The sequence below is a fragment of the Magnolia sinica genome, chromosome 7 (genome assembly GCF_029962835.1).
Source record: "Magnolia sinica isolate HGM2019 chromosome 7, MsV1, whole genome shotgun sequence".
NCBI lineage: Eukaryota > Viridiplantae > Streptophyta > Magnoliopsida > Magnoliales > Magnoliaceae > Magnolia > Magnolia sinica.
In genome coordinates, this window is record NC_080579.1 from 89,541,369 (window position 1) to 89,564,589 (window position 23,221).

General features: G+C 48.3%; 1 protein-coding gene across 1 annotated transcript; it reads right to left on the reverse strand.

Annotated features, from left to right (window-relative positions):
* Positions 1–12,178: 12,178 nt before the first annotated feature.
* On the reverse strand, positions 12,179–12,880 carry LOC131250704 (uncharacterized). Its single transcript, XM_058250986.1, has one exon. It carries the CDS (start codon positions 12,878–12,880, stop codon positions 12,179–12,181), a length of 702 nt encoding a protein of 233 aa, XP_058106969.1.
* Between the last annotated feature and the right edge of the window lie 10,341 nt (positions 12,881–23,221).

The window sequence follows — 23,221 nt, forward strand, 5'->3', positions numbered from 1 at the left end:
ATTGTAGTTTCCAGTCTAGTTGTATCTTTAACCCAAAGTCAGGCTTATTTGGTTATCTTAATGGAAATTTATTTTACGGTTAAAAATTAAAACAATCGAGTGACCCTGTTTGAACGAACACGTGTCAAATAGTCAGAGCTTACGTTTATTCAACCGATCGGAATTTCTGCCTGCGACTAATCTACAGTCTTTACACAATTTAGGTCGGTTTAGTTTAAATTAAAATATGAGACTTGTAAATTTCTGAGTGCCTGCGTATCAAGTGCGATAGTCTGCCAGAGTATCAAATAATACCCTGTACTCACTAGCAGATAATGCAGCCAACTCATTTTTGGTACACGTGGCATGCATTCACTGGATCTTGTCCTGGATTGGTGAGTCCCATAATGCATGGAGAGGGATGGTTGCGATCTATGATCAATCTCGAGTAGTTTCAAGTGACGCCACCGTGCCACGGGATTCCTTCAGCACTATTTATTTTGTTTTATTTTATTTATTTATTTATTTTTTACACACGCAGACACACCCCACGTACTCGCGTCGTAGTGGGATTTCACCACCTGTGGATGCTCGAACCCTTGGCCGGGTGTTGAAAATCCGGAGAGTCCACCACCCGAGCAAAATATGAACACGTGGCACATTCGCCATTTATTTTTTACGGTGGTGGTGTCTCAAAATATGAACACGTGGCATATTTGCACCCCAGATCTTCGAAATTCTAAGGCCTATTTCTGATGAAGTATAGACAGAATACCACAATGATCGGGCGATCAGATCCATTCAATTTGTGGCTATCAAAATAGACGGTTAAAAACAAACGCATTTTTAGCAGTATCGATTCAACGGTCAAATAAAGCTGTCTGATTAACTTGAATATAACGATATGCTCCACTCAAGAAATGGCCAAGACTGGAGGATCTGGATGTGCATCTCACTATGCCACGCGTACGGTGGATGAGTAGCAAACGATGGCAATATCTTGTGCAATAAAATGTGGTAAAAGCTCATTGGACTCGATCTTGCTGTCCCTAATATCGATACAACGCAAGCTGACAAATTGGAGCAGGTAACCATTGCGACAGATTCCACGGCGCACGTTAGCCTTGGCGCCATTGTTCTTGCCTTGCCGCTCGGTTGTACATCTTTGGCCGATTTTGATCCAGACCCTTGATTTGATGGGCCCATTTTTGTAACACCTTGAAAAATTGGGATTCGCGCTTACGCTCGACTTTCGAGTTTTCGAGAGCCACTTTTAACCGATTTCATTAATGCGTTTAGTCAGGTTTATTTACGCAGCTTCGAAGTTCCTGGAGCATGAAACATAACCACCAGTCTACTGAAATGAACGAAAAACATACATATATTCATATACATGTCCAAAAGTACAAAAGGGCCGCATATGACGCTACCCAACAATATCTCAAAAGAATAGCAAATTCAAAAGAATAGGACTGAGCCCCCTGCTCAGTGACCCTGCTCAGTGACCCAATACCGCCAATCAAGCTGGCGGAGAACCCTCCATCAGCTGGAAGTAGAACAAGGACTCCTTCGATTTTGTGTGAGCCTCCTTTAACACATCAGATTCCTTGTAGATGCATCTATGAATGGGGTCTGGTTGGTGTTTTAAAACACCGTCCCAGAGTGGGAGTAAGTGATTAACTCAGTGGGTACTATTAGTTTCAAGTTATCACAGGCATCAATTATAATACGGTCTTAATGAAAAGCAGACAATCACATACGTCTAAGTAATCTTATTAATGCGCATGAATGCAGCATGACATGATGCATGCCCTCACCACAACGCTCCCTCGTGCTACACCATCTAACGATCGCTAATGACAACACTCCCTCAGTGCAACCTCGACTGCCGAGTCGCCACCCTAACTAGTGCGATGCAATGTGTAACACCCTGGAATTCGGGGGTCGTGCATCCGCTCGACTCCCGAGTTTCCGAGAGTCACCTTAAACAATTTTACATATTTATGCATTTGAGCTGTTAGGGTTTCACAGTCGGAAATACTCTGAACATGGAATATGAACGCACAAGTCTGCTGAGACGAAAGAGGCCGGAATATATATATATATATATATATATATATATATATATATATATATATATATATATATACAAGTCCAAAAATAAATGGGTCGCACCAAGGCGTTGCCCAAACAGACAATAAAGGAATATACTGTCCAAAAGAATGAGACTGAGCCCATTGCTCAGCCATCCAATCCCGCCCCTCAAGCAGGCGGCGAACCCTCCATCAGCTGGAAGTATGACAACTCTACCTCCTCGTCCAGACACGCCTCGCTAGGCTCCTCCAATCCCGAGTCACCTGCATCTAAAGGGTTGGTGTTTTAAAACACCGTCCCAGAGTGGGAGTGAGTGATCAACTCAGTGGGTGCTATTAGCCATAAGTTATAACAAGCATCAATTGTAATAAGAATCTAATGAAAAGCGATCAATCATTAGCATTTGTCTAGTCTTGTTAATGCGCATGTATGCAGGATGACATGATGAATGCCCTCGCCCAACACTCCCTCGTGCGACGCCATCTAACGATCGCCAATGCCAACACTCCCTCAGTGCGACCTCAACTGCCGAGTCGCGAACCTAACTAATGCGATGCGATGTGGTCGTGTTAGCCGAGTTGTTAGTTAGGTTCATTCATCCAGCAGATTTGGGAATCTGGAACACCCCATCTAATTAATGCCCTAAACTGGTTGCGAGGCCAAGACCCCCCAATGCGTGAGGCCGAGGTCCCGCGGTCCGTGATCCCGTCGGGTTCCTCATCCCCGACTTCAAGCACATGAGGAGTGCCATGAGAAAAGGGATCGCTCACGGTCACTACGGGGAGGCGCGGTACCCCAGCGTAGGCCGACAGCTCGAACACAGTGTCCCATTCCACCATGCCCGGCTCACGAGGCTGTGGGCCGAATTCAAGTGGTTTGTCGTTGGGCTACAATGGTTGTGGGGAGTCCCAGGTTCCATACAAATGTGAGCAAGCAGGGTTAACAATCATGGTTGGCCAGACAGTAGGCTAGACCGCATGAGTCCAGGCAAACGTGTGGCGGAACGACATCGGGTGCAAGCAACCCACGTAGTCTAACTACAGCCACCCACACACGCTCGCCCAAATCCGAGAGTATAGCCTCAAGGCGGTCCTACCGACGAGACCACCTTAGCCTTCTTTGTTTCCTTGGCCAACCGCAGAGTTTGAGTGGCGGTCCACAACATGTCAACTGACAGAGATTTCGACAGGCAAGATCATCATGTTCTCATACATCAATCATATAATCCAGATACAACAATAAACAAGCTAACAATTCATAAGCAATGGTGCAAGTGTGTTGGGTGTGTTGGTGGGGAAGTTGCCCACTTCCTACAACTCATGGAAAAATTTCACATGTGGTAAATAGGACATGCATGCAATAGGGCATCGATCTTATGAGCAATCAACCAAGTCATCAACAAGCAGTCATTAAATTCCAACAAGTCATATGAGAAATACAAATAACATCTTGTGAGGAAACCAAACAATCACACGATTTCATACAATTAAAGTAGGCATGCATCCCTAGGTTTTCTCTACACTCTCTAAATGCATCACCCAACAATCATAATCATTAAACTCATATGAAAATTGGTGATAGGCCACCTAGGAGTAATAGTCCGCACCTATGGCTCGTTGGAGGCTCGGGAAACGCCCTAGAAAAGAGGGCTTTCGGGATGAACGGCCGGAATCCCTAAAGCAAGCTATTGCATGTTAGATTTCCAACCCAAATCCACAATACTACTTCGAATTTCAAGAAGGATGGGGGAACACTCACCTAGGCAACCCACGGAGGGTCGATGAGGTTAAGGAAAGGAGTCTTCTCCTTGCAAGAGTGGCAAAGAGATGAGAGGTTTGGCTTTCTTGGGGCCCACCTCGATCTAGGGTCCACCTTGGATCTCCTCCCTCTCTTTCTCTCTTCCTCTTTACTCCCCTTTACTCTCTTCCTCTCTTGGTGGTTGTAGCAAATGGGAGAGGGAGTTATGAGGGATTGAGTTTATTTTCTAGACTAGGCCCCTTTGGCCTTAAGTTCCCTCATATTCCCAAAATAGCCTACAAGGGACATTTTTCGGCGTTGGCGTGGTCCTAATGCTCCCTTGGCCACCAAATTCGGTGGGTAGGTGCCTCATGGCCCGTCTAGGAACTGTGTAAAATTTGGGAATGAACGGATAGACGAAAGTGGGGTTTGAGTCAAAGGCTTTGATCTTTAAACGGCCCTGTGGGGTCTATTTTAGTGACTTAAGTAATTCTAGTGGTCCTCAGGCTATGAAACCTCTAGGATGGGTGCTTCACGGCCTGATGAAGGGCCACGCAAAATTTGGGGACGATCGGACCAGGGGTTTGAACGCACGGGTCCGATTTGTGATCAACGGTGACCGGCCCACGATCGGGTCCCTGAGTCGGTGGACAGGCGCAGGAAAATCCATTAGGCCTCCATGGTAAATATGGAAGAGATCCAATGGTCGGATAACCTGAAATCTTGGTTCCATTTGCCAGCGCCAGATTGGTCCTGGCATAGTTGCGGTGCATTAAGTCAGTGCCAGATCCCACTTCTGAGCGTCTGCCGGGTCCGCGGTCCGCGATGGACCACAAGCCCAGTGAGCCCTATGACCCCCTAAATTTCTAGATTTTTCTGACCTCCTGGCGTCGTGGTACAGCCCGGACGGACTGTAGCTCATCCTAAATGGTCATCCGGCTTGGCGGCCCGCACTTAGTCTTGCCATGGCATGTCCGATACAGGCAAATGGGCTAATCCTACATTAATTTGCTCATGGCATCCCTGCCACGAACATTTCAAACGTTCGGTCCTGCGGTAAAATCCTACGTGAATGCCTCAGGACACTGTACCGATTGGACGGGATGTTACACAATGCGATCGTGTTAGCCGTGTGATTAGTTAGGTCCATTCATCCAGCAGATTTAGAAATTTGGTACACCCCACATATCAATGCCCTAAACGGGTTGCGAGGCCAAGATCCCCCAATGCGTGAGGCCGTGACCCCGCGGTCTGTGATCCCGTCGGGTTCCTCATCCCCGACTTCAAGCACATGAGGAGTGCTGTGAGAAAGGGATCGCTCGCGGTCACTACGGGGGGGCGCGATACCCCACCATAGGCCGATAGCTCGGACACAGTGTCTCATTCCACCATGCCCCGCTCACGAGGCTGTGGACCAATTTCAAGTGGGTTATTGATGAGCTACAACGGTTGCAGGGTGTCCTAGGTTCCATACAAGTGTGAACAAGCAAGGTTAACAATCAAGGTTGGTCAGATAGTAGGCTAGACCTCGCGAGTCAGGCGAGCGTGAGGCGTATGACATCGGGCACAGGGTCCCATGTAGTCGAACTACAGCAACCCGATCTGTAACACCCTGAAAATCGGGGGTCGCGCATCCGCTCAACTCCCGAGTTCCCGAGAGTTACTATTACAGATTTTTATTTACATGCACTTAATCTGTTTAAGTTGCGCAGCCTGTAATTCTCTGAACATGGGACAGGAATGCACCAGTCTGCTGAAATGAACGAGGGCGATATATATATATACAAGTCCAAAAATAAATGGGTCGCGCAAGGCGTTGCCCAAACAAAATAGCAAAAGAATGTAATATCCCAAAAGAATGAGACTGAGCCCAGCGCCCAGCCATCCTATCCCGCCTCTCATGCAGGCGGCGAACCCTCCATCAGCTGGAAGTATGACAGCTCCAACTCCTCGTCCAGGCTCGCCTCGTTAGGCTCGTCCAGTCCTGAGTCACCTGCATCTATGAAAGGGTCTGGTTGGTGTTTTAAAACACCGTTCCAGAGTGGGAGTGAGTGATCAACTCAGTGGGTGCTATTAGCCATAAGTTATAACAAGCATCAATTGTAATAAGAATTTAATGAAAAACGATCAATCATCAGCATCTGTCTAGTCTTGTTAATGCGCATGCATGCAGGATGATATGATGTATGCCCTCGCCCAACACTCCCTCATGCGACGCAATCTAACGATCACCAATGCCAACACTCTCTCAGTGCGACCTCGACTGCCGAGTCGCCAACCTAACTAATGCGATGCGATGCGGTCGTGTTAACTGAGTTATTAGTTAGGTTCATTCATCCAGCAGATTTGAGAATCTGGTACACCCCATCTAATTAATGCCCTAATCTGGGTGCGAGGCCAAGACCCCCCAATGCGTGAGGCCGAGGCTCCGCGGTCCGTGATCCCGTCGGGTTCCTCATCCCCGACTTCAAGCACATGAGGAGTGCTAAGAGGAAGGGATCGCTCACGGTCACTACGGGGAGGCGCGGTACCCCAGCATAGGCCGACAGCTCGGACACGGTGTCCCATTCCACCATGCCCGGCTTACGAGGCTGTGGACCGGTTCAAGCGGGTTGTCGTTGGGCTGCAATGGTTGTGGGGAGTCCCAGGTTCCATACAAATGTGAGCAAACAGGGTTAACAATCGTGGTTGGCCAGAAAGTAGACTAAACCGCACGAGTCCAGGCAAGCGTATGGCGGAACGACCTCGGGTGCAAGCAACCCACGTAGCCTAACTACAGTCGCCCACACACACTCGCCCAAATCCGTGGGTTTAGCCCCAGGGCTGTCCTACCGACGAGACCACCTTAGCTTTCCTTGTTTCCTTGGCCAACCGCAAGGTTTGCATGGTGGTCCACAACACGTCAACGGACAGGGGTATCAACAGGCAAGATCATCATGTTCTCATACATCAATCATATAATCCAGATTCACCTAATAAGCAAGCTAACAATTTATAAACAATGGTGCATGTGTGTTGGGTGTGTCGGTGGGGAAGTTGCTCACTTCCTACAATTCATGGAAACAAATTAGACATGTGGTAAATAGGGCGTGCATACTATAGGGCATCAATCATATGATCAATCCAACAAGTCAACAACAAGCGATCAACAAATTTCAACAAGTCATGTAAGAAGCACGAATAGCATCATGTGAGGAAATCAAATAAAACATACAATTTAGTACCATTAAAATAGGCATAAATCCCTAGGTTTTCTCTACACTCTCTAAATGCATCATCCCTACAATCATAATCATTAAATTCATATTGAAATTGGTGCTAGGCCACCTAGGAGTAATAGTCCGCACCTATGGCTCGTTGGAGACTCGGAAAACGCCCTAGGAAAGAGGGCTTTCGGGTGAAACGGTCGAAATCCCTAAATCAAGCTATTGCATGTTAGATTTTCAACCCAATTCTACATTACTACATGAACTTCAAGAAGGATGGGTGAAAAACTCACCTAGGCAACCCACGGATGGTTGTTGAGGCTAAGGAAAGGAGTTTTCTCCTTGCAAGAGTGGTAAAGAGTTGGAAGGGTTGACTTTCTTGGGGCCCACCTTGGATCTCCTCCTCCTCTCTCTCTTCCTCTTTACTCTCCTTTACTCTCTTTCTCTCTTGGTAGTTGTAGCAAATGGGAGAGGGAGTTATGAGGGATAGGGTTTATTCCCTAGACTTGGGCCCTTTGGCCTTAAGTTCCCTCATATTCCCAAAATAGCTTATAAGGTCTCCCTTTTTAAGTTGGAGCGGCCTTGACACTCCTTTGGCCACCAAATTTGGTGGGTAGGTGCCTCATGGGCCATCTAGGGCCCGCGTAAAATTTGGGAATAAACGGATAGACGAAAATGGAATTTGAGTCAAAGGCTTTGATCTTTAAACGGCCCTGTGGGGTCCATTTTAGTGATTTGAGTAATTCTGGTGGTCCTCAGGCTATGAAGTTTTTAGGATGGGTGATCCATGGCCCGATGAAGGGCTACGCAAAATTTGGGGACGATCGGACCAGGGGTTTGACCGCACGGGTCCGATTTGTGATCGACGGTGACCGGCCCACGATCGGGTCCCAGAGTTGTGGACAGACGTATGAAAATCCATTAGGCCTCCACGGTAAATATGGAAGAGATCCAATAGTCAGATAACCTGGAATCTTGGTTCCATTTGCAAGCGCCAGATTGGTCCTGGCATGGTTGCGGTGCATTAAGTCAGTGCCAGATCCCACTTCTGAGCGTCTGCCGAGTCTGCGGTCCGCGATGGACGACAAGCCCAGTGAGCCCTATGATCCCCTAAATTTCTAAATTTTTCTAACCTTCCGACGTCGCGATATAGCCCCGACGGACTGTAACTCATTGTAAATGGTCATCCGGCTTGGCGGCCCGCACTTGATCTTGCCATGGCCTGTCCAGTACAGGCAAATGGGCTAATCCTAGATTAATTAGCTCATGGCATCCCTGCCACGAATGTTTCAAACATTCGGTCCTGCGGAAAAATCCTACGTGGACGCCTCAGGACATTGTACCGATTGGACGGGATGTTACAATCTACCCCCCTTACAAATAAATTTTATCCTCGAAATTTGTACCTGATCATATTGTCGAAGCAGGGATGGGTAATGCTTGCGGACTTCTGCTTCCGTCTCCCAAGTGGCCTCTTCTTCATCGTGATGGGTCCATAGTACCTTGACCAATGGAATGACCTTGTTGCGTAAGACTTGCTCCTTCCTATCAAGTATTCGAGTGGGTCGAAGAATGTAAGTGGCGTTTTCCTTAAGTTCCACCTGCTCCCACTTGATGATATGCGAAGGATCGGGGACGTACTTCTTCAACATTGATACGTGGAAGACGTTATGCACTCCGGCTAGAAGTGTGGGTAGGGCCAAGCGATAGGCAACCGCACCCACACGGTCCAAAATCTAGAATGGCCCGATGAACCGTGGTGCAAGCTTCCCTTTCTTGCCAAAGCGCAAAACGCCCTTCATTGGGGAGATCTTGAGAAATACATGGTCCCCAGCTTCAAATTCCAAGTCTCTTCGCCTTGTGTCGGAATAGCTTTTCTGTCTGCTTTGAGCCGTCAAGAGGTGACACCGGATGATTCCATTCTTTTTGGTCGTGATCCGCACCAGATCCGGTCCTAGCAAACCCTTCTCGCCAATTTCCTCCCAACAATGTGGGGCTCGGCAGGGACGCCCATATAAGACCTCATAAGGCGCCATGCCGATGCTGGCTTGGAAGCTATTGTTATAGGCGAACTCTGCATATGGGAGGCAATCGTCCCAACTCTCTTGGAAGTCCAGAACACAAGCACGCAGCATATCTTCCAGAATTTGGTTCACTCGCTCGGTTTGCCCATCCGTTTACGGGTGAAAGGAAGTGCTAAATTTTAGTTTCACTCCCATAGCTTCCTGAATACGGGTCTAGAAGATCGACGTGAAACGAGTATCTCGGTCCGACACAATCTCCAAAGGGACGCCATGGAGCCGCACTATCTCCTTGATATACAGCTTAGTCAAGTCATCGGCGGAGCTAGAAGTCTTGATTGGCAGGAAATGGGCTGACTTGGTTAGCCTGTCCACAATCACCCATATCGAGTCGTGCCCCTTTCTAGTCTTGGGTAACCCGGCAATGAAGTCCATGGATATGAAGTCCCACTTCCATTCCGCTATAGGCATGGGCTGCAACAGGCCCGGTGGTCGGCGATGTTCGGCCTTAACTTATTGACAGGTGAGGCATCGGGATACATATTCCGCTATTTCCTTTTTCATGTTGTCCCACCAATAGTTTCGCTTTAGGTCCCGGTACATCTTTGTACTACCAGGATGCATCGCCAACTTGGAATTGTGGGCGGCATTTAGAACTTCTTCTCGCAATCCCTGGAGGTTTGGAACACAAAGGCGGCCTCGGTACCGCAATCCCCCGTCGATGCCGACCCTCCATTCGGACTTCTCATCATTCCTTGCCCCTTCCCTCATCTTCCTCAATAGCTCGTCGCTCTCTTGGACTTCAATGATTTTACTGTCAATCATTGGCTGGGCTTGAATGTGGGCTATGAATTCATATGGTTCTTCCACCGTTAGCTTCATGTCGAAGTCCCGAACGAACTCCACCATGTCCCACTCTCTCACCATTAGCGGGGCCGCAAATTCAATTGCCTTCTTGCGACTTAAGGCGTCTGCCACCAAGTTGGCCTTGCCAGGATGATATGAGACGTCAAACTTGAAGTCTTTCAACGTCTCCATCCAGCGACGCTGTCTCATGTTCAGGTCTTTTTGGGTGAAGATATATTTGAGGCTCTTATGATCAGAGAAGAGCTCAAATTTCTCACCATAGAGATAGTGCCTCCATATTTTCAATACGAAAACTACCGCCGCAAGCTCAAGGTCATGAGTAGGGTAGTTCTCCTCATGCTTCCTTAACTGTCGAGACGCATAAGCAATCGCCCTGTCCTTTTGCATGAGTACACAGCCTAATCCCACATGAGAGGCGTCGGTATAAATGGTGTACTTGACCCCTTGCTAGGGTAGCACAAGTACAGGTGCTGACGTCAACTTGTCCTTCAACTCTTGGAAAGCCGCCTCCGCCCTTTCATTCCAGGCAAATTTGAGATCCTTCCGGGTCAGCTGGGATAGCGGCCGGGCTATCTTCGAGAAGTCTCTAATGAATCTGCGGTAATAGCCTGCAAGACCAAGAAAGCTTCGCACTTCTGTAACCGATTTCGATTGCTTCCAACCTTGCACCTCCGCCACCTTGGCGAGATCCACCGATATCCCTTCCTTAGACACAACATGTCCCAGAAACTTGATCTCCTCCTTCCAGAAAGCGCATTTTCTAAACTGCACAAACAGTTGATTTTTCTCTAGGGTTTCGAAAACTGCTCTTAAATGCTCTCCATGCTCTTCACGGCTCTTTGAATAGATTAATATATCATCGATAAACACGATAACAAATCTGTATAAGAAGGGCCTAAGGACTCTGTTCATGAGGTCCATGAAGACCGCTGGAGCGTTAGTTAGTCCAAACGGCATAACTAGAAACTCGTAATGGCCAAAGCAGGTTCTAAAGGCCGTTTTCTGAATATCCTCGTCCCTAACTCGTAACTGATGGTACCCTGACTTTAGATCGATCTTGGAGAAATATTGAGCACCCCTCAACTGGTCGAACAAATCGTCGATTCTAGGCAATGGATATTTGTTCCGAACCGTCATTTGGTTCAGCCTTCTGTAATCCACACATAGCCGCAAAGAGCCGTCCTTCTTCTTTACGAATAGGACCGGGGCTCCCCATGGCGACATGCTGGGTCTAATGAAGCCCGACTCTAGCAAGTCGTCGATTTGAGTCCGCAATTCTTCCATCTCACATGGAGGCATGCGGTAGGTAGGCAAGGAGAAGGGCTTAGCTCCAAGGACTAGCTCGATCGTGAAGTCTATCTCACGTCGAGGAGGTAGTCCAGGTATGTTTTTGAATACAACCCAAAAATCCTGGACCACGGGCGTATCCGTTATCGAGGGTCCAGAATATCCGTCCTCCAATGATGCATAACACGAAATCCTGCATTCGTAGCTGACCTGGACCGGAAACGTGAGGGAAGAGCCGTCATCATCAAATATCTTCACTGTTTTTGCATCGCAATCAATTTCTGCTTTCATCATTGTCAACCAATCCATGCTTAGGATGACGTGGTAGTGGAAGATTTTAGTCACCATCAAATCCACGTGGGCCACCTTGCATCCCAAGTCGATGGGGCAACTATAACATATCTTTGTCGTCTCTGTAAAAGTGCCGGCGGCCGCAATGATCTTTACCCCCACGAAGGGACTAGGGCGTAGCCCCAAGTGCTTAAGAGTCGCATGCGATATGAGGGAAGCAGTGGACCCGGTGTCCACTAAAAGGAATATGGGAGTACCTTGGATGTGGGCTGTCACCTCAAAGGCCGTAGGAGTGGGGATAGCCGCGTCTTGGCCCTCAACTGCTAGGGCATGCACCCGAGCCTGTTGTGGAAAATTTGGTCGTTGCATGGGCAGCGGTGGCGGTCTAACTTGAGGCGGTGGCGGATGCCGAAACTGTTGATTTGGCCCCATTGCCCGCAGGGGCGGAATCTATAGGGCCGGCTGTGGAGGCCTAATGTTGCGTTACGGCGGAGTAAACCCGAGGTCTCTCATCCTCGTAAAACAGTAGGGCTCGGAATGTCCCGCCCTTCTGCAATAAGTACATGTCTGGGCCGGTCGCGTAAAAGGGGCCGGTGCGGCGGCCAGTCGGGGTGGTGAGCTAGGACGAGCCCTTTTTCCTGTAAAAGAGGAGGACGGTCCATCCACCCTGTTTCGCGGCCCTAACTGTGAGCGGCTTCAGGTGACCCGCTCCTCATCCTGCTCCGCCTTAATAGACATCTCAACGAGCTCGGCGTACGTCCTGATGTTGACGCAGCATATCTTGGAGCGAATATCGCTCCTCAGTCCTGCCGTGAACCGCCTCATCTTAATTGCTTCGCTCGCAATCATCTCGGAAGCATAGCGGGAGAGTTCCGTGAAATGGTTCTCGTATTGGGCCACGCTCATCCCCCCTTGCTGAAGGCGGAGAAACTCATTCTCCCTCTCATGCTGGTACGTTTGAGGGAGATACTTTACATTGAAGCGGGCCTCGAACTCCCCCCACGTCCATACGTGGCCCTCAGGGATGGAGCGGAGAACGCTTTCCCACCACAAGTCTGCCTCTTTTTCGAAGAGGTAGGAAAGAAGCTCCACGCTCTTTGCTTCAGTACAGTGGAGAGGCCTAAGTAGCTTGGTGACCCGATTGAGCCAATACTCCGCTTCCTCAGGGCGGTGGGTGCCTGCGAACGTAGGCGGCCTGTACCGCTGGAATCGCTCAAACAAGTTACCCACGTTGCTTCCGGGTGAGGGTTGACCAGGTGGTGTCGGTTGCGGCACTCCTATGTTCTGGGCCATGGCCCCCATCATAGTGGCCATCATCTGCTGCTGTTGCTGCATAGTAGTGACCATCATCTGTTGCTGTTGTTGCATGAGGAGCAACATCTGGTCCACTCGGTCCATAACCGGCGGCGGAGAAGGTACAGATGCCGCGGCCGGCGGTGGCAGTGCACTCGGGGCCGCCTCTTGGTAGTGCTACCCGTATTCTGAGATTCATTCCCGCCAAGGGGGCCTTGCGGATCGTCAGGAAGGAGATCCCTCTCAACTAGGCCGCCATGAGGTAGGCGGATGAATCGGCCCTCTGGTCGAGGAGGCATTCCTGTAAAACACACTTAGACAGATTAGGTGCTAAAACATCTATCGCACTCAGAATATGTGTGCATGTGCAAGATTTATATACAATTCATTGGAGCATAAAGCGTAACTCATACAAGCATTTCCATAGCAATAAGAGATTTCCGAGGAAACCCATAACTTCACATTGATTTCAAAATGCCACGAGCATGGCCAATTACATGTGCCGCATGGATTACAAGCATTACAATCACGCCAGACGAAAGGAAAATGCAACTAGTCAAGCAAGAGTCCTAACCATCTCCTAGTACATGAGTTTTGACCTAATTAACCTAAAACAACTACTAGTTATCCGTACGAAGGCGGGCTACTCGTCTGAGTCGGGCGAGAGTGGCGGTGCTTCTTCACCTTTGCTGCAACAGATCAAAGCCTTTATGGCTCGATACATTTTCTTGTTCCATTTCTCTTGCTTCGCCTGGTTCTCTTCGATCCTGGCCATCCTAGCGTCAAGCGCGTCCAAGCGCGCAAGCACGTCCGGAGTGATAGGTGGCTCTCTACTAACCTCCTGGATCCCCTCAGTTGGCTCAGTCCCTTCAGCATTTCCAGCTCCTTCCTCCCCTTCGTCCTCGTCTTCGTCCCCTTCTTCCTCGCTTCCGCCACTATCACTTTCTCCTTCGATTGGATCCCCGTATCGATCAATGTGGGCCTGTCGCTGTTTTGGGCCCATCTTCATATTATTCAACATGTCGTCTCCCAAGATCAGCGTCGGTATATAATTCTCGTCCGATCCACCCACGCCATACTGCTGTGCCAGCCGACAAACTAGACGGCCAAACGGGAGGCATATGTCCTTTCGAGTCACCCTTACTGCCCTCACGATCTGGTGGAGTACTATGCTAGGGAGGCATACGTCCGCTCCCTTGCCTACCTGGTATAAGAACTCCACCATATAACGGGAGCACTCCGTGCGGTTCTTCATCCTTGGATAAATATTATGAGTGCCAATGCGGTGAAGTATGCGGTATTCTGGGGTCAAGTTGGCCGCACTCAGGCCGGCTTCCCGCCTCCATTGGACAGCCTGCCCGCAAAGGAAGCGTGTCCGCTCGTCACGGGCCTGTCTCGTATCCAGGTTTCCTTCCTCGATCTGCACCTCTCCCTGTGGCACACCCAGCACGTCGGCAATGTCCGCCACCCCGAACGAGAACCTCTTACTTCCCATCACAAGGTCAAAGCCTAAGGGCTTAAACTTTGGATTTCTGATCCGCACGTAGAAAGCTCTAGCCCGCCCTTCATTCGCTTGAGAGTCTCCATAAAATATCTGGCCCCATCCCTTTTCCATGAAACGTCCGAGTAGGGCGATTTTATCGAACAAGTGCTCCTCTATGGAGACTTCGTAGGCAACCCTGCGCACTAGAAAATTACCCACGTCTTCCACGCGCGGTTGAGACGCTTGCCTCGCGAGAGCCCCTTGAGAGTCGTGCTTCTGCTTTGATCGACCTTCCGAGACTTGCTTCCCCTTTGCATCGGCCCTTTGCTTGCTTCGCCTCTCCCGGCTTGGTCCGGGCTCGGCGGGAGCGGGCCTCTTCTTACCCATGAGTGATAAAATCACCGGAATGGAGAAGAGGGAGATAACGGTTGCCAAGATAGTCATTTCCTTGGCTACGGTGGATTTGGGATCGAGAGAAGCGGGTGGATCGTTGACGAGGTAGTTGCGGTCCAGCCTAAAGGATTTGGAAAGAAGAAGTAAAGAAGATGAAGCTTGGAACTTGAAGTTGAAGAAGGGGAAAAATAGAAGAGTGGGGGTGAGTTTTGAGAATGGCCTTGAGGAGAAGGAGAGAGATGAGAAATATGAAGAAGGAATGAGATGTGAGAAAAGGGAGAGGAAATGGGAGTTGAAGAAGGGAAGAAGATGGGTTTTTCTTCTTGATTTGGGAGAATGGAAGATGGTGGAGGGAAGATTTGAGTGCTAGGGTTTTTAAAGGCCTTGGGAGTGAGTCTCGTCTTGAAATTTGAGGACCCAAGGGACTTAAATCCCGTTTTTTAGGCTGGGCGGGGTGCTGCGCCGAGCGGGCGGGGTCCCGCGCACCCTCTGGACTCCGGGCGGGGTGCTGCTTGCGCGGGCGGGCGCTGCGCGCGTGGGACAGGCGGGCGGGCGGGGTGCTTTGCCCGCGGGCGGGCGCGACGCGCATGGGACAGGCGGGCGGGAGGGGTGTTGCGCGCGCGGGCGGGCGCTGCGTGCGTGGGTGGGCAGAGTTGGCAGGGTCCGCTTGCTCGGCCATTTCCCGACCACCCGTAGGACCCTCGAATAAGTTCTATATATGGATTTGGGGTAGAATTAGTAGACCTACGCGATGGGCTTAGCGGCGTCGCGCGATTCTTCTCGGTTTGGATCCAAAATTCGATATTTCTACCTCCTCTCCAGTTCCCGCAGTCTCACGGTCGCCACAACCTAGTTTCCCCCGACTGGGCTAGAGTTAACACATTTGGTCCGATATTAGCTCCTTCGGACCCGGGTGAAGGCTCACTCAGCCCAACCACGCGACCCACGGTTCGTTTTTCTATTCCGCCGACTTGGCTCGTGGCACTATGTTGCGCTAACTTGGGTAGCAAGACTAGTTCCCTATTCTCCATCCGGAAGTGGGAAGGTTCCTAGGGTCTCGTAACTCCTACTACATAGCCTCTCAAGTCAGCAGATGCGTTAGCGGGTTCATGATCCACGGCCCAATGAATTTTCAAACCACGCTCTGATACCAACTTGTAACACCCTGGAAATCGGGGGTCGCGCATCCGCTCAACTCCCGAGTTCCCGAGAGTCACTATTACAGATTTTTATTTACATGCACTTAATCTGTTTAAGTTGCGCAGCCTGTAATTATCTGAACATGGGACATGAATGCACCAGTCTGCTGAAATGAACGAGGGCGATATATATATATATATACAAGTCCAAAAATAAATGGGTCGCACAAGGCGTTGCCCAAACAAAATAACAAAAGAATGTAATATCCCAAAAGAATGAGACTGAGCCCAGCGCCCAGCCATCCTATCCCGCCTCTCATGCAGGCGGCGAACCCTCCATTAACTGGAAGTATGACAGCTCCAACTCCTCGTCCAGGCTCACCTCGCTAGGCTCCTCCAGTCCTGAATCACCTGCATCTATGAAAGGGTCTGGTTGGTATTTTAAAACACCGTTCTAGAGTGGGAGTGAGTGATCAACTCAGTGGGTGCTATTAGCCATAAGTTATAACAAGCATCAATTGTAATAAGAATTTTTTCAGAATTTAATGAAAAACGATCAATCATCAGCATCTGTCTAGTCTTGTTAATGCGCATGCATGCAGGATGATATGATGTATGCCCTCGCCCAACACTCCCTCATGCGACGCCATCTAACGATCGCCAATGCCAACACTCCCTCAGTGCGACCTCGACTGCCGAGTCGCCAGCCTAACTAATGCGATGCGATGCGGTCGTGTTAGCCGAGTTATTAGTTAGGTTCATTCATCCAGCAGATTTGGAAATCTGGTACACCCCATCTAATTAATGCCTTAATGTGGGTGTGAGGCCAAGACCCCCTAATGCGTGAGGCGAGGCTCCGCGGTCCGTGATCCCGTCGGGTTCCTCATCCCCGACTTCAAGTACATGAGGACTGCTAAGAGGAAGGGATCGATCGCGGTCACTACGGGGATGCGCGGTACCCTAGCGTAGGCCGACAGCTCGGACACGGTGTCCCATTCCACCATGCCCGGCTCACGAGGCTGTGGACCGGTTCAAGCGGGTTGTCGTTGGGCTGCAATGGTTGTGGGGAGTCCCAGGTTCCATACAAATGTGAGCAAACAGGGTTAACAATCGTGGTTGGCCAGAAAGTAGACTAAACCGTACGAGTCCAGGCAAGCGTATGGCGGAACGACCTCGGGTGCAAGCAACCCACGTAGCCTAACTACAGTCGCCCACACACACTCGCCCAAATCCGTGGGTTTAGCCCCAGGGCGGTCCTACCGACGAGACCACCTTAGCTTTCCTTGTTTCCTTGGCCAACCGCAGGGTTTGCATGGTGGTCCACAACACGTCAACGGACAGGGGTATCAACAGGCAAGATCATCATGTTCTCATACATCAATCATATAATCCAGATTCACCTAATAAGCAAGCTAACAATTTATAAACAATGGTGCATGTGTGTTAGGTGTGTTGGTGGGGAAGTTGCTCACTTCCTACAACTCATGGAAACAAATTACACATGTGGTAAATAGGGCGTGCATACTATAGGGCATCAATCATATGAGCAATCCAACAAGTCAACAACAAGCGATCAACAAATTTCAATAAGTCATGTAAGAAGCACGAATAGCATCATGTGAGGAAATCAAATAAAACATACAATTTAGTACCATTAAAATAGGCATAAATCCCTAGGTTTTCTCTACACTCTCTAAATGCATCATCCCAACAATCATAATCATTAAATTCATATTGAAATTGGTGCTAGGCCACCTAGGAGTAATAGTCCGCACCTATGGCTCATTGGAGACTCGAAAAACGCCCTAGGAAAGAGGGCTTTCGGGTGGAACGGTCGGAATCCCTAAATCAAGCTATTGCATGTTAGATTTTTAACTCAATTCCACATTACTACATGAACTTCAAGAAGGATGGGTGAAAAACTCACCTAGGCAACCCACGGATGGTTGTTGAGGCTAAGGAAAGGAGTTTTCTCCTTGCAAGAGTGGTAAAGAGTTGGAAGGGTTGGCTTTCTTGGGGCCCACCTTGGATCTCCTCCTCCTCTCTCTCTTCCTCTTTACTCTTCTTTACTCTCTTTCTCTCTTGTTAGTTGTAGCAAATGGGAGAGGGAGTTATGAGGGATAGGGTTTATTCCCTAAACTTGGGCCCTTTGGCCTTAAGTTCCCTCATATTCCCAAAATAGCTTACAAGGTCTCCCTTTTTAAGTTGGAGCGGCCCTGACACTCCTTTGGCCACCAAATTTGGTGGGTAGGTGCCTCATGGCCCGTCTAGGGCCCGCGTAAAATTTGGGAATAAACGGATAGACGAAAATGGGATTTGAGTCAAAGGCTTTGATCTTTAAACGGCCCTGTGGGGTCCATTTTAGTGATTTGAGTAATTCTGGTGGTCCTCAGGCTATGAAGTTTTTAGGATGGGTGATCCATGGCCCGATGAAGGGCCACGTAAAATTTGGGGACGATCGGACCAGGGGTTTGACCGCACGGGTCCGATTTGTGATCGACGGTGACCGGCCCACGATCGGGTCCCAGAGTTGGTGGACAGACATAGGAAAATCCATTAGGCCTCCACGGTAAATGTGGAAGAGATCCAATGGTCAGATAACCTGAAATCTTGGTTCCATTTGCAAGCGCCAGATTGGTCCTGGCATGGTTGTGATGCATTAAGTCAGTGCCAGATCCCACTTCTGAGCGTCTGCCTGGTCCGCGGTCCGCGATGGACGACAAGCCCAGTGAGCCCTATGATCCCCTAAATTTCTAGATTTTTCTGACCTTCCGGCGTCGCGATATAGCCCAGACGGACTGTAGCTCATTGTAAATGGTCATCCAGCTTGGCGGCCCGCACTTGGTCTTGCCATGGCCTGTCCGGTACAGGCAAATGGGCTAATCCTAGATTAATTAGCTTATGGCATCCCTGCCACGAATGTTTCAAACATTCGGTCCTGCGGAAAAATCCTACGTGGACGCCTCAGGACACTGTACCGATTGGACGGGATGTTACACGATCACACCCACCCAAGCCCACAAGTCCAACCATAACGTAGTCCTACCAATGGGACTACCGTCTCTCCTCAAGTTCCTGACCAACCCAAGGGTAGGGATAGTGACTCATAGCATGCCAACAACCAATGTCGCATCAAGCATATTCAACACATTGATCTCATGTTACTCAACATACAATTCAAATTTTCCTACAAGCAAACCATTAATATTATAAATAAAGTGTATGTGTGTGGTGTAGGTTAGTGAGGAAGTTAACACTTCCTCCATGTTGAGAAATCATGTACACAAGAGTAATGAAATCATACGTAACATGAAGCAACAATGTATAAAAATCAATATGGCATGAGTATATGATCATCCACACATCAAATCATGTGAGAAACATAAACGACATCATGAGAGAGAGTTAAACATATAAATCCATACCATTTCAACCAACATACTATTTCTAGGATTTCCTAGGCTTTCAAAAATAACATCCAAGCAATCAAAATCATTAATCTCGTATTAAAATTGGTATTAGGTCACCTAAGAGTAATAATCCGCACCTATGGTTCGTTGGAGATTCAGAAAACGCCCAATGAAAGAGGGCTTTCGGGCCGATCGGCCGGAATCCTTAAAACAAGCTCTTGCATGTTAGAATTCCAAGCCAATCCCATCTTACTACATGGATTTCTAAAAGAATAGGTGAAAAACTTACCTAGGCAACCCACGGACGGTTGTTGAAGTCAAGGAGGAGAGTTTCTCCTTGTAAGGGAGGTAGGGAGTTGGAAGGGTTGACTCTCTTAGGCCCCACTTCGATCTAGGGTCTACCTTGAATCTACCTCCTTCTCTCTTTCTCCTCTTTACTCTCCTTTACTCTCCTTCTCTCTTGGTGGTTGTAGCAAATGAGAGAGAGAGAGAGAGTTATGAGAGTTAGGGTTTATTCCCTAGACTTGGGCCATTTGGCCTTGAGTTTCCCCAAATTCTCAAAATAGCCTACTAGGTCTCATTTTTAGAGTTGGAGTGGCCCTAACGCTCCTTTAGCCACCAATTTTGGTTGGTAGGTGCTCTATGACCCGATTAGGGCCCGTGTAAAATTTGGGAACAAACGGATGAACGATTGTGGGGTTTGAGTCAACGGTTCTGATTTTTAAACGGGCCTATGGGGGTCCATTCTGGTGATTGGAGTGGTTCTTGTGGCCCTCTGGCCATGAAATTCCTATGATAGATGCTTCATGGCCTGATGAAGGGTCATGCAAAATTTGGGGACGATCGGATCTGGGGTTTGGTCGTACGGGTCCGATTTGCGATCGACGGTCACCATTCCACGATCGGGTCCTAGAGTTGGTGGACGGGTGTAGGAAAATTCATTAGACCTCCACCGTAAATATGGAAGAGATTCGATGGTTGGATAGCCTGGTATCTCGGTTTCATTTGCAAGCGCCAGATTTCGGTCATGGCATGGGTGGGGTGCATTTAGTCAGTGCCAGATCCCACTTCTGGGTGTCCGTTGGGTCCGCGGTCTGCGATGGTCCACAAGCCTAGTGAGCTCTATGGTTTCCTAAATTTTTAGATTTTTATGACCTTCCCGCATCGCGGTATAGCCCGTACGAGCTGTTGCTCAGTGTAAATGGTTATCCGGCTTGGCGGCCCGCACTTGGTCTTGTCATGGCCTGTCTGGTTTATTCAAATAGGCTAATCCTAGGTTAATTAGCTTATGGTACCCCCACCGCGTATGTTTTAAACGATCGGTCCTACGGAAAATCCTACGTGGACACCCCAGGACACTGTACTAGTTGGACGAGTTGTTACAATTTTGATCCAAGCCCTTGATTTGATGGGCCTATAATAGATGGGTTTTCGCCAACGTCTCAGGTTAAGAGATCCTACGGGAAGCGGATTGTGTGGTGTGCCACACACCACCGACCTACGTGGTGTGTTGACGTGGCTAACTGTTGTGGGCCCACCATAATGTATGTGTTATATCCATACCGTCCATCCATTTATAGAGTATGAGACAAAAAATGAGGTAGATCAAGATCACAAGTGGACCACACTGTAGAAAGCATTGGGGACAATGAGGCCTACCGTTGAAAACTTCTTGGGGGCCAGAGAAGCCTTGGATCAAGCTGATATTTGTATTTTCCCTTCATCCTTGTCTGTGAGATCTCGTGAACAGGTTGGATGGCACGGAAACATCATGGTGGGAACTAGAAAGGTTTCAACGGTGGCCATCATTGTTCCCACTACTCTATGTGGTGTGGTGCAGTTGAAATTTGAATTTGCCTCGTTTTTGGTTTCAAGACTTAAAATGGTCTAGTAAAATCGATGGAAGGTGTGGATATAACACATACAACATGTTGGGGCACACAGCAGTTTGCCACGTCAACACACCATGGAGGTCGGTGGTGTGTGGCACACCACGCAATCCGCGTCCAATCCTACGCGATGGTTGTGTACTTGTGTATGAATGATATGGTTAAGAAGAAAACAGGTCACTGGCCTAGAGAAGGGATCAAAGCATTGGATGGTAGGATCTAAGTGGGCCCGATAAGATGAGCGGTCTGGATCATCAAACTGTATGCACCGCATAAGATCACGGGTATCCTAGGAAACACTATACATGTCATGCGCGTGGCATCGAGGAACTAGATAAGACGTGACACACGTGCGGGTAATCCTAACCGCTCTTCTATTGGGCCCTGTTGGAAAATCACATTGATTGCACCTATCGAACCATATGATCCAAGGGTATTAAAAAGTCAATGTGTCGGATGGTAAGAATTATCTGATCGGTGGCCCGTCAACGGTGGGGCCGTTGGATGAGGAGACTGATGGTTGCTCTTCCATTCCCGACAAGTGGAGCCCATGGTTTTCGGATCCAGGCCGTTGATCTTATGGCACCCATCTTAGACGAATGAGAAATGTTGTAGATTGGGAGATCTTAGCAATCCAATATTGAAGGGTTTAAAAAATCTCAAATCTGGGAGGGGTTTTTTGGATTCCTCCATTCACAGTATCCCAGATTAGATCGACGGTCTGGATTTCCAAAACGCGAGACCCATTTGCATACACTGATGCATCAGTTATTTATTATTATACTGACGCATCAGGACCCACTGCTCACCACAAGCGGGCTTCTATGTTAGTTTTGCACCATTTAAGAAATGGTGGTGAGTTGACTCATCCTCTTCGCACGTGGCACTAGTGTACAGCTATCCAGACCGTCCAAAATGTGGGTCCCATTGTGGATGGAGCATATATCTAAATCACACCGTTCATGAAACCCTAACTATCCAATTGATGGTTGTCAAATGTACGGTTATAATTCTCCGAGCAAAGTTTTAGGTTATGCCCCATTCACAGCTGGCAGGTTGAAATATCATCATGGACCATTCATCTAGTTTCCCTTATTAAATATGTAATTTGGTTCAAAATAGACATATATTGGACAATCCTAGCCATCTGACCAGAGGCCTCCAAAAATCAACGGTGGGAAAACCAAATTGCTCAATGACCCACTTAAATGAGGTAAAAGCTATGAAAAGTGATGGATCCAATTGTTCGGTCTGAGTTTTGAAACATAAGCCATCCTTGATGGGTCCCCCTAGATGGATGGTCCCTATTAATCCTTACACGTGTAATGTGAAGAAATGGCTTACCCTAGTAACACAACGGTTTTTTAGGGCGATGTAAGAACTCGGCTCTTGAATTCGAATTCTTAGGTGTTATAGATGCCTTAATAGGTTTAATATTTTCATTACATTTAGATGATTATCAACCGTGAAGATTTAGCAGGAAACTAAATGTAATGAAAATATGAAGCCCGTTGGGATATCCATTTAGATGATTATCAACCGTGAAGATTTAGCAGGAAACTAAATGTAATGAAAATATGAAGCCCGTTGGGATACCCATAACATCTGGGAATTCAAGAGCCGAGTATCCATGACATCTGGAAATTCAAGAGCCGAGTTCTTATATAGCTCTCGAAAAACTGAGGTGTTACCCTCCATGTTGGGCTGCTACCAGCTCTATGGCATCAGCTTCCATGTGCTAGACTGCTAGTGTGTACAAAGGGAGATTGATACCATGGAGGTGGAACAAAAGGAATATGGTGACTATCTCTCCACAGCATATATGGCAAGGTGATGCGCAAATCGGTCCGTCCATATGCTGGGCCCTATTATGGATGTTTTATATCACAAAAATTACACCTATTAGAAAATCTTATCCATCTGATCTGTGGCACTAAAAAAAAAAAACACCCAAATGACATAAAAATCTCAAGAGAAAAATTTCAATACCACCCATCATAAGACTTTTACATATACACTTCATACTCACATACTACTAAAAGCTTAAGTTGAAAGAAGGTTGGTAAGTGATAAGGAAGAACAAGAGAAGCAGCACCAGACCAACACCCCAAGGTGAGCCACCGGCTCGATGA

Coding starts and splice junctions, on each gene's coding strand:
- LOC131250704 (XM_058250986.1), bottom strand. CDS start 12,880: ATGGACCGAGTGGACCAGATGTTGCTCCTCATGCAACAACAGCAACAG.